Genomic DNA, 15,715 nt, shown 5'->3' with positions numbered 1-15,715 from the left:
CTTAACCTTGTGGTCGTGGGATCGAGTCCCACTGAGGGCAATTCATAACGAAGGTCTTCCACGGAAGCTGCTCTCAACCTGGCGTTAGGGGCAGCCTACTACCCTACCTCCCCTTTACCCCATTACATATGAGAATAATGTCAACTAATTTTTTTTTATCTTATAAGTAAAGGATCTCCAACAAAAACTACTTTTGGAATATATAAGCAAAATAAAATATAAATAAATAAATAAGTCCTTGCCACTTCTACACTTTTTGATGCAACTTTTTTTATTATTAAAAATAGAATTTATTCATATATAAAATGAAAACAAAAATGCAAATCAATTGACGTCGGTGGTAAAAGAATTAATATTGTCCTTTTAGGTCATGGGTTTAAACACCATAATGTTAAGGGTGTAAACGTTTAATGTTAAATGATTGAGAGTTATTTTTGAACATATATTATCTTATATTTACTCAATTTTAATTAAAAAATTGAAAACAAAAAAGTATTTAAGTATAATATTTTAAATATATATATATATATATATATATATATGCAATTCAAGAAATTTTTAATATTTTTTTTCATTTTACTTGCATCATATTATTCAACTTTAAATAAAAAATAATATATAAACTATTTGTATCATAATTTTCCCACATATATTTTCATTTAAAATGTAAAAAATATTGTAATAAGCTTTTCATATATAATTAATTAATTATGATACCCTTCATTTAAATCTTAATTGGGATCAAGTCCAAGGATTTATACAAGTATTTTTGTTTCCTCTTTTTGTACTCATTCATCCTTTTTATTAATAAGTTATTACCACTTGTTAATTGCTTTCCAATTAACTAATTATAGTTTAAAACATTAAAAAAATATTCGGTTTATCAATAAATTGTAGTGGATGAATAATACATACAAATCCCACTCCACCCGTGGCGGCTTCACCGGCTTAAAGGCTGCTCAAGTTGAAATAGCTTTATAATTATTCGAAAAATGTCATTTTGGCTCAACTAGTACTAGCATTATTTTTTTTAATTAGCTCTAATGATATTTTAAGCCTTTGAAATTTAAAGAATTGTTTTAAAAATTTATTGAGTAATCTCAGTACTAATAAAAATATTAATTTTAAAGAAGATTTGATTTTCTAATAAATGCGTCCGTAAAATAAAAATATAATATTAATTAAAATATTAAAAAAATATTATTTTATAAATTAGCTTACTATTCTACATGTACGATAATCCACCATGACCCAATTACAAAACCCCCTATCCCAGACCCCAATTATAAGCCTCTTACCAATCCATGATCCATCAAAAACTCGCCAGCTTACCTACTATGCATCATTGACTTAAAGTTCATGATAGGTAATATTGAATTATTAAAGGGTAAATCACACATATAGTATCTGATTATAGAATATTATTTTATTAATTCTCTCAACTATTAAGAAATGTAAAATTATCACTTGACTATTCATGTGTTTCGAATTCGTTCTTTTTTTATAAAAAAATTATGACAGCCTGAATTAGATGTTAATTTGTTGACTGAGATATGATAATCATTTGAGATTTTGATATAGTCAACGAGTTAACGTCAAACTCAGACTACCATTAGTTTTTTTTAATAAAAATGATGAGTTTGGAACATATAAATAGTCTGATGAAATTTTTGTAACTTCTAATAGTCGAGGGACTCATCAAAGCAACACCCTATAGTCAAGGGACCATTTTATAACTTATAATAATCGGAGGATTCAATAAAGTAGTATCATATAGTCGGGAGACCATTTATGTACCCATTATTAAAATATTATCAAAGGTAATTGATAATATAATATAAAAGGATGATAAAATATACATAATTTTATTATTTATCTTGTTGCTTAAAAATAGATAATAATAAATTGATGATTCATTTACTTTGATTCAACTATTTAATTAAAAATTTATTAATTTTTTATTTGAGTCAAATTTAAGTAGATTAAATTTAGATTATTTTTTGTTCTGATTGCTTCAATTTGAGTTGTTTTCAATTCTAATTAACATTTATAAAAGTCTATATCTGTCCAACTAAAATTTGAGCCAATTTTAATAAAATTTGATTTGTTTTAGATTTCAAATCAAGTTTAAGTCATCATATCCGGTCTATATTAATATTCGACTAGTATAAATTAATTTAAATAATTGGATTTGAATTAAATTAGTCAAATTTAATTTTGTACAACTATTGATTTATTTTATTGCAGATATTTATCACACCAATTTGTTTTTTATTTTTTTATTATTTTATCTAATTAATTAATATTTCATTATCACTTTACTTCTCCTTTCATTATTTTTAAAATATTATTTTTCACTCCCAACTAGTTTCCCAAGTTTATCAACTTTTCCTATATAAGATATTTTTTATGCTCTATCAATGTATTATAAATGTAGAATTATTTAATAAAATAAAAGATCGTTTTAATGGATAAATGAGATAATATTGCATTTTAATATTAATAAATATAAATATATAATAATAACAATTCCCCTTCAGATTGATACTCAACGAAGTGTGCATGATCATGTAAGACAACTCACAACTTGAGATGCATTTGAGATGCATTATGTCAATCATGAGACTAATCATGTTGCTCCTGATTTGGTTCAGTGTGCTTTGTCGAGGATCAATCCTCTTTGATTTGTCATGCGTGTCAGGGGGAAGGATAAAAGTGTGATAAACGTATTCGAGCATTCCATGTCTGCAATTCTAACTTGCATCAAACAACTAGTTTTATTGTTAGAAGGGTGTTGTTCAGTAATGGATGTAAGTGTGTTCTAGAATGAGTATATATTTATCTTAAAATTTGATATTTTTATTAATAATCTATTTTATTAATAATTTCTTTATATTATTTGTCTAATTAAATGAATTACAATAAATAAGATTCAGGATTAGTATATAATTGAACTGGTGTCCAAAAAATTGAATTCAAAATACTTGGGTAAATCTGTACCTTAAAAATTAACCGTTATTAAACAAAAACTTAAATTCAGAAAATTAGAATGAGAATAGCAAAACAAATCATTGAAATTCCAGCAAAAGAAAGAAGGATTAAAATTGGATAAACTATGTATTTAGTCACACAACTAGTCGTTTGGTTATATTTTGGTAACCAAACTATTTTTTTTAAAATTATACCTAACGTTACATTCTGAATTTATTTTAGTCACTCGTCGTTAAAACATTAATAGAAATGTCGACGTGTCATTTTTTTATTTTTTTCAATGAAGATGTGGCATTATCTTATGATGACACATCATCATCACTATTAATATTTTAATGACGGATGAACAAAAGGAAATCAAAATGTAACATTAGATATGATTTTAAATAAAAATATTTATGTGACAAAAATAGAGCCGCACGAAAAGTTGAGTGACTAAATAAGTAGTTTATCATATTAATAAATATTTTAGTACATGAAAGTGTAATGGGCAATATTCTTATGGCCCTTATTCTCTTACAAATTTATTCTGTGAGTTAATTGTTATTAATATGGAAATGCAGAATATGAAACTCAGTTCAGATGCTGGCAACTGATACAGAAGATCTCTGAAACCTGCAAGCCTTGCAGAAAGTTGAAAACAGTGATGGGGTTTGATACCTATCTTCCCCACCCATTATGGGCATTGGCACCCCTCTCTTCACTGGACTCATATAACCAGGCTGGTACGTTTTTCCCAACACTCCTTCAACTTCATCACTTAAGTTGCTGAATTTGAACTGTGTTTCCAAGTGAGCAAAGGCATTATCATCTGGTAACTGATACTTATGAACCCTATTTTCCTTTTTTCCAATCGGTCTCACCCTTATGTAAATCTCCACCAATCCCGATACTTTGACAAGAATGTTGTTTCTGTCATCGGTTCTTTCGATCAACACTCGTCCATTCCTCCATTCGGCTTCTCCGTCGTAAGGGATGTTAACAGTGTCGCCATCCCATCGAACACTTAGAGCATCGATGTTGTCGTCCCAATGAGAAACTCTATTTGCTCCGATGACAAGAGTGTGGGTATCGAACATGACGGCCAAGGCTTGCACCCATGTGAAATCGCGAGTCCTTCCTTGTGGTCTAGTGCCGATGAAATGAGCATTGATTTGAAGCTTATCATCGGAGACGATGGCAAAGTTTCCATCTTTAGCTCCATGGAAGTAGAACATAACTCCATCACCGCCAATAAAACGAGGGTCATAGCAAATAGAACCATAGCCATCACATTCTGGTTTCCTCCCTGGAAACAAATAAAAAGAATGTGAGTTTTAGAATCAGCCCATAAACTTGGAATTAGGGTTAATAAAGGTGAGAATTAAAGGTATTAATTATGCTTACACTTGCAAGTGGCTTCACACTTGCTGGCACAGTTGATATGGCAACCCTTCTGCTTCTTATTATGCTTAGGCTTCCTTCGAGGGCATTCAGAGGGGCAAATAAGAGTCTGGTGGTAACAAGCACCTTTGGCTTTGCAGTAGGCACGTTCTTGTCCACTCTTCGATGGTGACAAGTGGTCATAATCCACTTCATCATCATATTTCTTCTTATTCTTATCACCATTGCCCTTGTCGTTGCCATTACCGTTGCCGTTTCCATTGCCATTTCCATTACCATTGCCATTGCCATTTCCATTACCGTTGCCGTTGCCATTGCCATTACCGTTGCCGTTGCCATTTCCATTTCCGTTGCCATTGCCGTTTCCATTTCCATTACCATTGCCATTTCCATTACCGTTGCCATTTCCGTTTCCATTTCCATTACCGTTGCCGTTTCCATTACCGTTGCCGTTTCCATTACCATTGCCATTTCCGTTTCCGTTTCCATTTCCATTTCCGTTCCCGTTCCCGTTGCCATTACCATTGCCGTTGCCGTTTCCGTTTCCATTTCCATTTCCGTTCCCGTTGCCATTTCCATTTCCGTTGCCGTTGCCATTTCCATTTCCGTTTCCGTTGCCACCCTTATTATCACCATGCACAATGACGGCTTCAGTGCACAGCAACATAATAACGAGAATCGCCAATATACTACGTGGCTTCATAGTATAAAGGATTTGACACACTGCTTGAATGCTTCTTTCTCCTTCTGCTGTATTTTTAAGTGATCGAGTTGATCAATGGAGAAGAGATGATGAAACATATTGCAGATAATGAGCCTATTTATAAAGGATTTCTCAGTGTGAATAAAGCCTTGGAGCTTGGACTTGATTTTTATTTTTTTTAAGATTCCTTAATTTATTCTTAAGACAGTTTGCAAAAGGACAAGATTTTGAGAGGAATAAATTAGTAAATATAGCCTTTGGTTTCAGGGTTTCTTCTTCTTCTAATTTCTTCTTTTAGCCCCTTCATTGATAAAGTTGTTAATTTAGATCTATTTATAATATTATTAAATATAGGATCAAATTATGCTAAATTAAATTAAAGAGATCTAATTAAGATATTCAGTATAGCATAGGGACTAAAAGGGAAATTATACCTTTATTTATTTTGACCGAATAGCTGTAAAATAAGTATTATCTTTCAAATTAAGCATATAAAATGTTTGCCTTTTCTTGAATTCGATGCAAGGTCGTAAGTTCATCAATGTTCAATTGATCATCTATAAGTTAGGGTTTTGCTTTAGCTATTAGAAAAGTGTCCCCTTTCAACATTTCAAAAATCTTGTAACTTAAGCACTAACAAAATGACTCCAATAATTAAAAAGTTTATTGTTATTCTTTAAGATATCAAGTTTAAACACTACGTATATAAAAGTATAAGTATTTATTTTCAAATAGTTGAAAGTCTTTGAATATATATTATCTTGTATTCATCTCAAATTTATAAAAAAAAATTACGTAATTTAAAGTGAATATATTCTTAAAAATAATAGTTTGATTTTTAATTAATAAGTTGAATAATCATGAGGTGTTACTCTTTACCCTATCTAATTAACTCGAGATTTCTTATTAAATAATAAATTTCATTTAATTTAAGGTACACTAACTTCTTCAATTATTTGATGAAATCAATCTTTTAATAAAACATAATTAAAGAAAAATATATGATTTTAAAAATTCAATTAACCATTGTCAGAAAATGAATTTCTAAAGGTAAATTAAAGGGAAAATTAATTTAAAAAAACTTCGTAATGAATTATTTCGATTACATATATTTTTATTTCAACATTTTAAGCAAAACATCTTATAAGTAAAGCGCAAGGCTCTTAACCTTGTGATCGTGAGATCGAGTCCTACTGAAGGAAATTCATAACAGATGTCTTCCACGGAAGCTGCTTTCAACCTGGTGCCCCCACTACCCTACCTCCCTCTTACCCATTACATATGGGAATAGGGTCAACTAATTTTTTTTATCTTATAAGTAAAGGATCTCCAACAAAAACTACTTTTGGAATATATAAGTAAAATAAAATAAAAATATATAAATAAATAAATAAGTCCTTGCCACTTCTACACTTCTTGACGCAGTTTTTTTATTATTATTATTAAAAAATAGAATTTATTCAGATATAAATTGAAAACAAAAATGCAAATTAATTGACGTATGTGGTAAAAGAATTAATGTTGTCTTTTTAGGTCATGGGTTTAAACACCATGAATGTTAAAGGTATGAACGTTTAATGTTAAATTATTGAGAGTTATTTTTGAACATATATTATCTTATACTTACTCAATTTTAATTAAAAAATTGAAAACAAAAAAAATATTTAAGTATAATATTTTAGAAATATATATATATATATATATATATATATATATATATATATATATATATATATAATTCAAGAAATTTTTAATATTTTAGTTTTTTTCCATTTTACTTGCATCATATTATTCAACTTTAAATAAATAATAATAATATAAACTATTTGTATCATAATTTTCCCACATATATTTTCATTTAAAATGTAAAAAATATTGTAATAAGCTTTTCATATATAATTATTTAATTATGATACCCTTCATTTAAATCTTAATTGGGATCAAGTCAAAGGATTTATACAAGTATTTTTGTTTCCTCTTTTTGTACTCATTCATCCTTTTTATTAATAAGTTATTACCACTTGTTAGTTGCTTGCCAATTAGCTAATTATAGTTTAAAATATTTAAAAAATATTTGGTTTATCAATAAATTGTAGTGGATGAATAATACATACAAATCCCACTCCACCCGTGGCGGCTTCTCCGGCTTAAAGGCTGCTCAAGTTGAAATAGCTTTATAATTATTCGAAAAATGTCATTTTGGCTCAACTAGTATTAGCATTATTATTTTTAATTAGCTCTAATGATATTTTAAGCCTTTGAAATTTAAAGAATTGTTTTAAAAATTTATTGAGTAATCTCAGTAATAATAAAAATATTAATTTTTAAAGAAGATTTGATTTTCTAATAAATGCGTCCGTAAAATAAAAATGTAATATTAATTAAAATATTTAAAAAAAATTATTTTATAAATTAGCTTACTATTCTACATGTACGATGATCCACCATGACCCAATTACAAAACCCCCTATCCCAGACCCCAATTATAAGCCTCTTACCAATCCATGATCCATCAAAAACTCGCCAGCTTACCTACTATGCATCATTGACTTAAAGTTCATGATGGGTAATATTGAATTATTAAAGGGTAAATCACACATATAGTATCTGATTATAGAATATTATTTTATTAATTCTCTCAACTATTAAGAAATGTAAAATTATCACTTGACTATTCATGTGTTTCGAATTCGTTCTTTTTTTATAAAAAAATTATGACAGCCTGAATTAGATGTTAATTTGTTGACTGAGATATGATAATCGTTTGAGATTTTGATATAGTCAACGAGTTAACGTCAAACTCAGACTACCATTAGTTTTTTTAACAAAAATGATGAGTTTGGAACATATAAATAGTCTGATGAAATTTTTGTAACTTTTAATAGTCAAGGGACTCATTTTATAACTTTTAATAGTCAAGTGACCATTTTATAACTTATAATAATCTTAGGATTCAATAAAGTAGTGTCATATAGTCGGGAGACCATTTTTGTACATATTATTAAAATATTATCAAAGGTAATTGATAATATAATATAAAAGGATGATAAAATATACATTATTTTATTATTTATCTTGTTGCTTAAAAATAGATAATAATAAATTGATTATTCATTTAATTTGATTCAGCTATTTAATTAAAAATTTATTAATGTTTGATTCGAGTCAAATTTAAGTAGATTAAATTTAGATTATTTTTTGTTCAGATTACTTCAATTTGAGTTGTTTTCAATTCTAGTTAACATTTATAAAAGTCTATATCTGTCCAACTAAAATTTGAGCCAATTTTAATAAAATTTGATTTGTTTTAGATTTCAAATAAAGTTTAAGTCATCATATCCGGTCTATATTAATATTCGACTAGTATAAATTAATTTAAATAATTGGATTTGAATTAAATTAGTCAAATTTAATTTTGTACAACTGTTGATTTATTTTATTGCAGATATTTAGCACACCAAATTGTTTTTTGTTTTTTATTTATTTTATCTAATTAATTAATATTTCATTATCACTTTACTTCTGCTTTCATTATTTTTAAAATGTTATTTTTCACTCCCAACTAGTTTCCCAAGTTTATCAACTTTTCCTATATAAGCTATTTTTTATGCTCTGTCAATGTATTATAAATGTAGAATTATTTAATAAAATAAAAGATCGTTTTAATGGATAAATGAGATAATATTGCATTTAATATTAATAAATATAAATATATAATAATAACAATTCCCCTTTAGATCAATATAAATATCACAAACTAAAATATAATAAAGATCTTTGAACCAGATGATAGTATACATGATGGTGTTAAGCTTTGGCATAATATTATCAATACAAACGAAGGAGGTGTTGCTAGCAAATAGGAACCCCATTCGGTCGTCGATAATTCATTCTCAAATTATGCGACAATCCCCGCGACATGGAAAGATAAAATTAAATACTGATGGGGCTTGTAAGGGAAATCCGGGAATTGCAGGTGCTGGAGGCATCTTGAGAAGCATAATTGGTGAGTGGATTTTGGGATTTACGGCTCACTTGGGAGTTTGCACAAACTTTACGGTTGAACTCCATGCCATTAGAATCGGCTTAATAGTTTCATGGGATCATAGATATAGAGCCATTAAGTGTGAGTTGAATGCTACACTGGCCTTGCACCATATAGAAGTTGGCGATGTGAATATTCACCCTATGGGGACAATTATTGCAGACATTCAAAGTTTGGGAGTTCGTTCTTCGGAGATAAATTTCTCTTAAAAGTAAGTTGTAGCATTGATGAAAAGCTTGTGATATTTGATTCACCAGCTGCAAAAATTCTTCATTGCCTTGAAGCTGATGCGAGGGGAATTCCTTTACCAAAAGTTTTCAAATGCCTTAGTTTACACCTTTAGTTCTTCATTCTCTTTGTAACCAAAAAAGATAGCAAGAAATAGTTATTTTAAAAACTATAAATCCTATCAATGGTGTTGGTTCAAGTGATAAGTAGCTTGATATTGTTTAAGAATATATCGAGTTCGAATCTTTTTTGTATGCAAAATATATCGAGTTCGAATGATTTATTATATTGTAACTGATTTTTTATTTTTTGTGTGTAATTGTTTATATAGTAGGAAAATTAAACTTTAAAGAAATATTCACATTACTTATAAATAAAAGAATTACAGTCGATATATATATAAATCATTTTTCTTTTTAAGAATTATTCAAGAAAAACAGACGTTTAATGTTCATATAGATTTTGATGTTGCAAAAACTTATTTATCCACAATGTTCATCAACAATACTCACATAAACTCTGATATAATACATCTCATACATTTTGTTTGCCTAGATACTAGCCCTTGATTGGTGGTTCGAGACGATTCCGGTTTACGGTTCAAGATAATTCCAGCTCACCGTACTAGAATTTGCAGGAAGAAAACCATATATTTCAAGATAATTCCTTGGTGATGCTCGCTTTGTTGCATGGAGACGTTCCAACGAGGCTATAGCATCAGTCATGCAGGGCCTGTACTTCGGATCCGTATGCAAGCACTGCAACGTGAGTGCAACTGGCCTCCCAACCTCGTGTCCATTATTCGTAGTACTTTCCTGTTGTCACTTAGGAACGGTTTCGCCCATTCCACTAGTGTTTCTTCCGAAAACCCAACTCTCTCATCGTCCATTGCCCGTCGCCTCGAAAGTAGCTCTAATAGTACAACACCAAAGCTGTACACATCGCTCTTTGGGGTCAAATGACCTGCATTCGAGGTTTGAACAAGTTCGTTAGTACAATGCTACAAAGCAGTTGCTGGTATGATCATGCTAAGCATATTATGTTCAAAAGAGAGTATGAACAAACCTGTAGCAACGTATTCAGGGGCTGCATAACCTTGAGTTCCGACAACTCTGATTGAAACATGGGTGTTATCACCAGTTGGACCATCTCTTGCTAACCCGAAATCCAAAAGCTTCGCATTGTAATCCTACATAAGTTTATATGGAAATAACATTAATCACTGAATCAAGTGGAATGTTCAATGGAACATATCTGGTATGCAACTTGGTCCAAACCAGAACTTTCGATGTGTCAGCATTACCGAATCTAGAAGAATATTGGAAGCCTTTAAATCACGGTAGATTACATTAGCATCTAAGCTATGTAAAAAGGTCAATCCCTGCACAACGCCCTGGGCAATATGCATCCGTGTAGCCCAAGAAATCGGTTGAACACCTTCTGAAAGAAGAAAAGAATAACGGGTTTAGTGTTCGTACGTGACACCTTCTGAGTAACATAGTCGGATTCTTACTTGACAAACCAAACACACTAATGAAAAAGAGAAATTTAAAAATGATTCATGAACAAAAGTGACACCATCCTAAAGGCCTAAAACCATATAACTCTAGCTGCCCTGCATAAAGTTCTGCAACTGGGAGTACTGGATTCATATAGTATGGCCTAAACTCGCACTTTGACATGCTGTTGATTCATGGTATATGATTTAACATAATGAGAAGAAGATCAATGGAAAAAGTGTCAGCTCTGCAGAAAGATAGAAACTAACTTTTAAATAAGTGATTCTCCAAACTTCCCTTTTGCATAAACTCAAACCAAAAGTCTATTTTCAGACTCCACACAGTAACCAATGAGTTTCACAAGATTTTCATGGTGAAGTTGACCCAAATAGTTAACTTCCGCCTAAAAATGTTGATCAGCAAGGAATCAGGTTCACAAATATGAACTTGCAATATCTGGAAAAAGAGAAAACAAAAAGGGAAAAATGAAACTAATAAACAAAGTTTACATACAAGCCATTCCTTGTGCCCCTGAAAACTTTCTGGATTGAGCTTTTTGATAGCTACGACGATTCCAGTACCCGGCTTGGTCGGCACAAACGTGTACTCATCAATCCAACCTTTATAAGCAAATCCAAACCCTCCTTCCCCGAGAAGTGTTTCGGACCCGAAGTTTTTGGTGGCATTTTTAAGATCACTAAAAGTGAAAGACTTTAGACTGATGGAAACTGATTTATGAGGTTTTGAAGATATGAATGGTTTGTTCCGAGTTTCCTTAGGTGATTTCTGGGTTGAAGAAGTTGATTCCGGCTCTGTGTTACTATAAGTCTTTGCACTACCTTAAACAACAAGAAACATAATTTATGAATTTACGGACTTCTAAAGCCATATCAAACCTGCGGTTCATTAATTAAACACATGAAACTACCAGAGAAACATGAAAATAGATATATTTTAGTATTAATTGTATTCTAAGTTAGCAAAACAACAGAAATTTATCTGTCAACTGGTCTCATAACCCCCACACAACATATCCGGAAGGAAAAAACAAATAAAACAACCAGAAAAATGACCATAATCCTATCTTACTAACGACAAATGCAAAATTCTTTGCTTAATACTAATTTCACCAAAAGAAAAAAACAAGATAGTTGATCAGAGAATGCAGGGAACCCCTTTGGATTCATATTAGATATTGAAAAAGATTTATAACTAAATGAAATTGCCCTTTGTTTGCTCAAAGGCAAGCTTCAAAATACATCAGCCAAACCAAATTAGTCTTTTGATTTCATCCATAAATTGCATGGGTTTAATCCATTATCAACAAAGTGCATTTAAGATTTGTACAAGCAGAAAATCAGCCTAAAAATCACCTTCACTCTAAGCTACCAGCAGAATGTCAGATGAGATGTACCTAACGTTCTTGTTTTGGCTCATCAGATCAATATCTCACAAACTTCAGAAAGTAAAATCCATCGAAACTCTTTGCTCATGGAACTTTGTTTTAGAAGAACACACACCCAAAACCCAGACAACATATATAGTTGAAAGGCTATTAATTATACCCCAGAAAAGTCACATAACAAATGAATTAAATGAAGGGGGGGGGGGAAGTTATAGACTGACCTGAGAAATTAGTGGAAGAAGCATGAGAACACTTAGCAGGTTTAGGCCAGCAAATCCCCATGACTGGAAGAAGATCAAACAATAAGGCTGAGGGGGAGACGAAGAAGAAGAAGAATAAAATTTCCTGACGAAAACGATAACCCATAGTGGTAGAAGAAGAAATGAAAAGAACCCAAAGTTAATCCCATTTAAAGAGTCATTTTGTTCAGTTAAGGAACCCGAAAACAGAAGAAACAAAGGGGATTTTGAAGAAACGGGCAGGAAAACAGGAGGGAAGGTAGCAGGTCAGGGCGTTGCATTGGTCAATGGAAGGTGGCTGGATTGAAAATGAAAAATGTCTACGTCTTTCTTAAATAATATAATAAATACTGTTGACACAATCTTCATCAAAATCTAAGTTTCATGCCCCCAATTACGGATTTAAAGTCCCCACAAGGCACAAGGGAAATAAATTGTATATGAATATTGACTTTTAGCATAATACGTCTATAGGATGATAAAAAAATTCGAACCCGAGGAAAAAAATTAAAAATTGAATTAAACGGGTACGGAAAAAAATATTTATGTTAAACGGGGACGGGGACGGGGATCGGGAAAAATCGTTTATATTAAACGGGGACGGGGACGGGTTTAGTAATCCCCGCCCCAATTATCCGATTACTCGGCCCGATACCCAACCCGATAAATATTAAAAATAAATATTATATATATATATATATATAAATAATATTAATAAATTTAAATTAAATTAAAATATATATATATATATATAATATTTATATATTTAATTTAAATATATATATCCGCCCCGATACCCGTGTAAATAACCGTTTATGCTAAACAGGGATACCCGTTTCCCCGCGGTTTTCCCCGATTACCCGATGGGGATCATCGTTTAAATCTCCGCGACTTTTTAAATAGGGACGGGTACAGATTTTTTTAACGGGGACGGAAGACCAATACCCGACCCATTACCATCCCTATACGTCTCTGCTATGCAACTCTTGACTGTTGAATATCAAGATCTTTAATCTTAGACCCTTTCCTCTTCGTCACCGTCAAATTGTACGTAACACTGTACGAACGTCATCTCTTTTATAATCGAAGTATTTTTAGTTTTCATTTTTAGTTTTTTTATTACTATAAGGTAAGTTTAAGATATTATTTATTTAAAAATAACTATCAACTATTTGATGTTATACGCACATATCTATAATATTTAAAGTGCTCGAAGTTAAGGAATAACAACAATTTTTAAATAACAATGCTATAAATAAGTTGAGAGACTATTGAAATATTTTTTATTTGCATTCAACTTTATTTTTAAATTTTATTGTGTTCTATTTTGATTTTTAATTTTTTATTAAAATGATTCGAATATAATAAAATAACAATTTATTAGAAGAGTTCATTTGTGTTAGAATAACTATATGTTTATAAGAGGCACGAATCAACTAACCTTATTTGTTAAAGGAATTATTGTTGTTCCTATAGGTCATGTGTTCGAGCATCAACGGTTACAAGAGTGATTGAACATTTATTGTCAAATGGTTGAGAGTATTTAGAACATATACTACTTTGTAATCACCTTAGCTGAATAAAAAATATATATTTTATAAGGGATTTAATAAATTAGTCTCTAAACTTTTGAACATTTCAATTTCATCACAAACTATATGTATATACTAATCACGTCTCTTGCTAATAAAATCGTTAGGCCACATTATATTATTATATGTTTTAAAAAATAAAATTTAAGTTAAACTATGGTTGAAACTAATTATATATTTGGATTAATTTGAGGATGAAAATAGAAAATTCAAAAGTTTGGGGATTTATTGTACTATTAAAGGAATATATAATATTCTTAAATATAAATTAATTATTAATTTGATCGACTCTTTCTATGTTTTATTATTATTTGAGGGTACTTATAAGTTGTAATATATGTTCTAAAGACTTTAAATCATTTAACAAGAAACGTTTAAATATCATGCAGTCTCTGGTATTCAAATATAGGATTTTTAGGAATAAAAATGATTCCTTTAACCTGATAGTTTAGTTTGTTCCTTTCAATGTTTTCTTAAATGTATAAAAAAACTATTTAACCGCATAAAATGTTAAATTATTATGTCAATTCATCGTAAGTTTTAAAAATGCACCATTACATAGTTTTTATGATAAAATGAAATGTTGTTATTTTTAGAGATTCGAGCAATTACATTTGTTGTGTGTGTATTATTAATTAGTTAAGAAAATTATGAACATATATTATCTTATAATCACTCCATACTATTAAAACAAATTTTAAAAAATAATTCATATTAAATAATTGATTGAAATTAATGAAAAACTAAAATGTGCAATTTTAAAAACTAAGAAAAACGAAAAATGTCAAACTATAACAATTTTTTAAAAAAAATACATCAACTCTTTTATAAAAGTTGACCAAAATATTAATTATACTCAGCTAAACATCATTGCAAATAGATGTGTATAATTTCGTTGACCATGGTCTAAGTCAAACTCTTCCATAATTATTCACGTAAATAACTTTGTTTATAAATAATTTGCATCCGATTAAAATAAAAAGTTTTATACATTGTCCTCTAAATTATATATTTATACATAGTTATTTATAAAGTATTTTCTAAGACGTTTTGTTATTATAAAGTTTAAATTATTATTTTAATTGTTTAAATCATTGCAAAGTACAAGAGTAAATTACATATTAAATCACTCGATTATTCTTGTAGTTCCATTTTGATCATCCGACTACTTTTTCTTCAAAATCATTACTAAATTTCAGTTTTTGTTCTATTTTGATCGCTCAATTCGATTCGATTAATTTTTTGAATTTATAATATATAAAAATTATTTATATAACATATTTTTTACTCAACAAATAAATTTAATTTATAATAATAAATAAAATTATAACGTATTAAAATCGTATGTACTTAAAATTTTAATAAAATAAATATAAAATATTAAATTAAAATATCATAAATATTTAACAAAATTAAAATATTAACGAATAATTATTCATTTATAAATATATATATTTGATAAATTTAAATCTCTTATGCTTCAGGATAAAACGTCCCAAAAAAATCAATTTTGATCAAATTTAAAATAAATAATTAATGATAATAATAATTTTAAGGGTTAATATTTACTTATACAATGTAAAATTCTTTAGTTTTATACAAATTTAGGATCATTGGATGAGTGAAAATA

At 29.4% G+C, this 15,715-nt stretch overlaps 1 protein-coding gene and 1 pseudogene across 1 annotated transcript; both read right to left on the bottom strand.

Moving 5' to 3' along the window:
• Positions 1-3,548: 3,548 nt before the first annotated feature.
• LOC120142093 lies at positions 3,549-5,077 on the bottom strand. The gene is made up of 2 exons (XM_039156855.1): positions 4,378-5,077; positions 3,549-4,279 (listed from the first exon to the last, which is right to left on the bottom strand). Exons 1-2 carry the CDS (start codon positions 5,075-5,077, stop codon positions 3,570-3,572), a joined length of 1,410 nt encoding a protein of 469 aa, XP_039012786.1. The 3' UTR covers positions 3,549-3,569.
• A 4,812-nt stretch (positions 5,078-9,889) lies between these two features.
• LOC120142017 lies at positions 9,890-12,669 on the bottom strand (annotated as a pseudogene).
• Between the last annotated feature and the right edge of the window lie 3,046 nt (positions 12,670-15,715).

Source organism: Hibiscus syriacus, unplaced genomic scaffold (genome assembly GCF_006381635.1).
Source record: "Hibiscus syriacus cultivar Baekdansim isolate YM2019G1 unplaced genomic scaffold, ASM638163v2 tig00110819_pilon, whole genome shotgun sequence".
NCBI lineage: Eukaryota > Viridiplantae > Streptophyta > Magnoliopsida > Malvales > Malvaceae > Hibiscus > Hibiscus syriacus.
The sequence above is the reverse complement of the archived record's forward strand: the minus strand, read 5'-3'. Positions and strand labels throughout refer to the sequence as shown.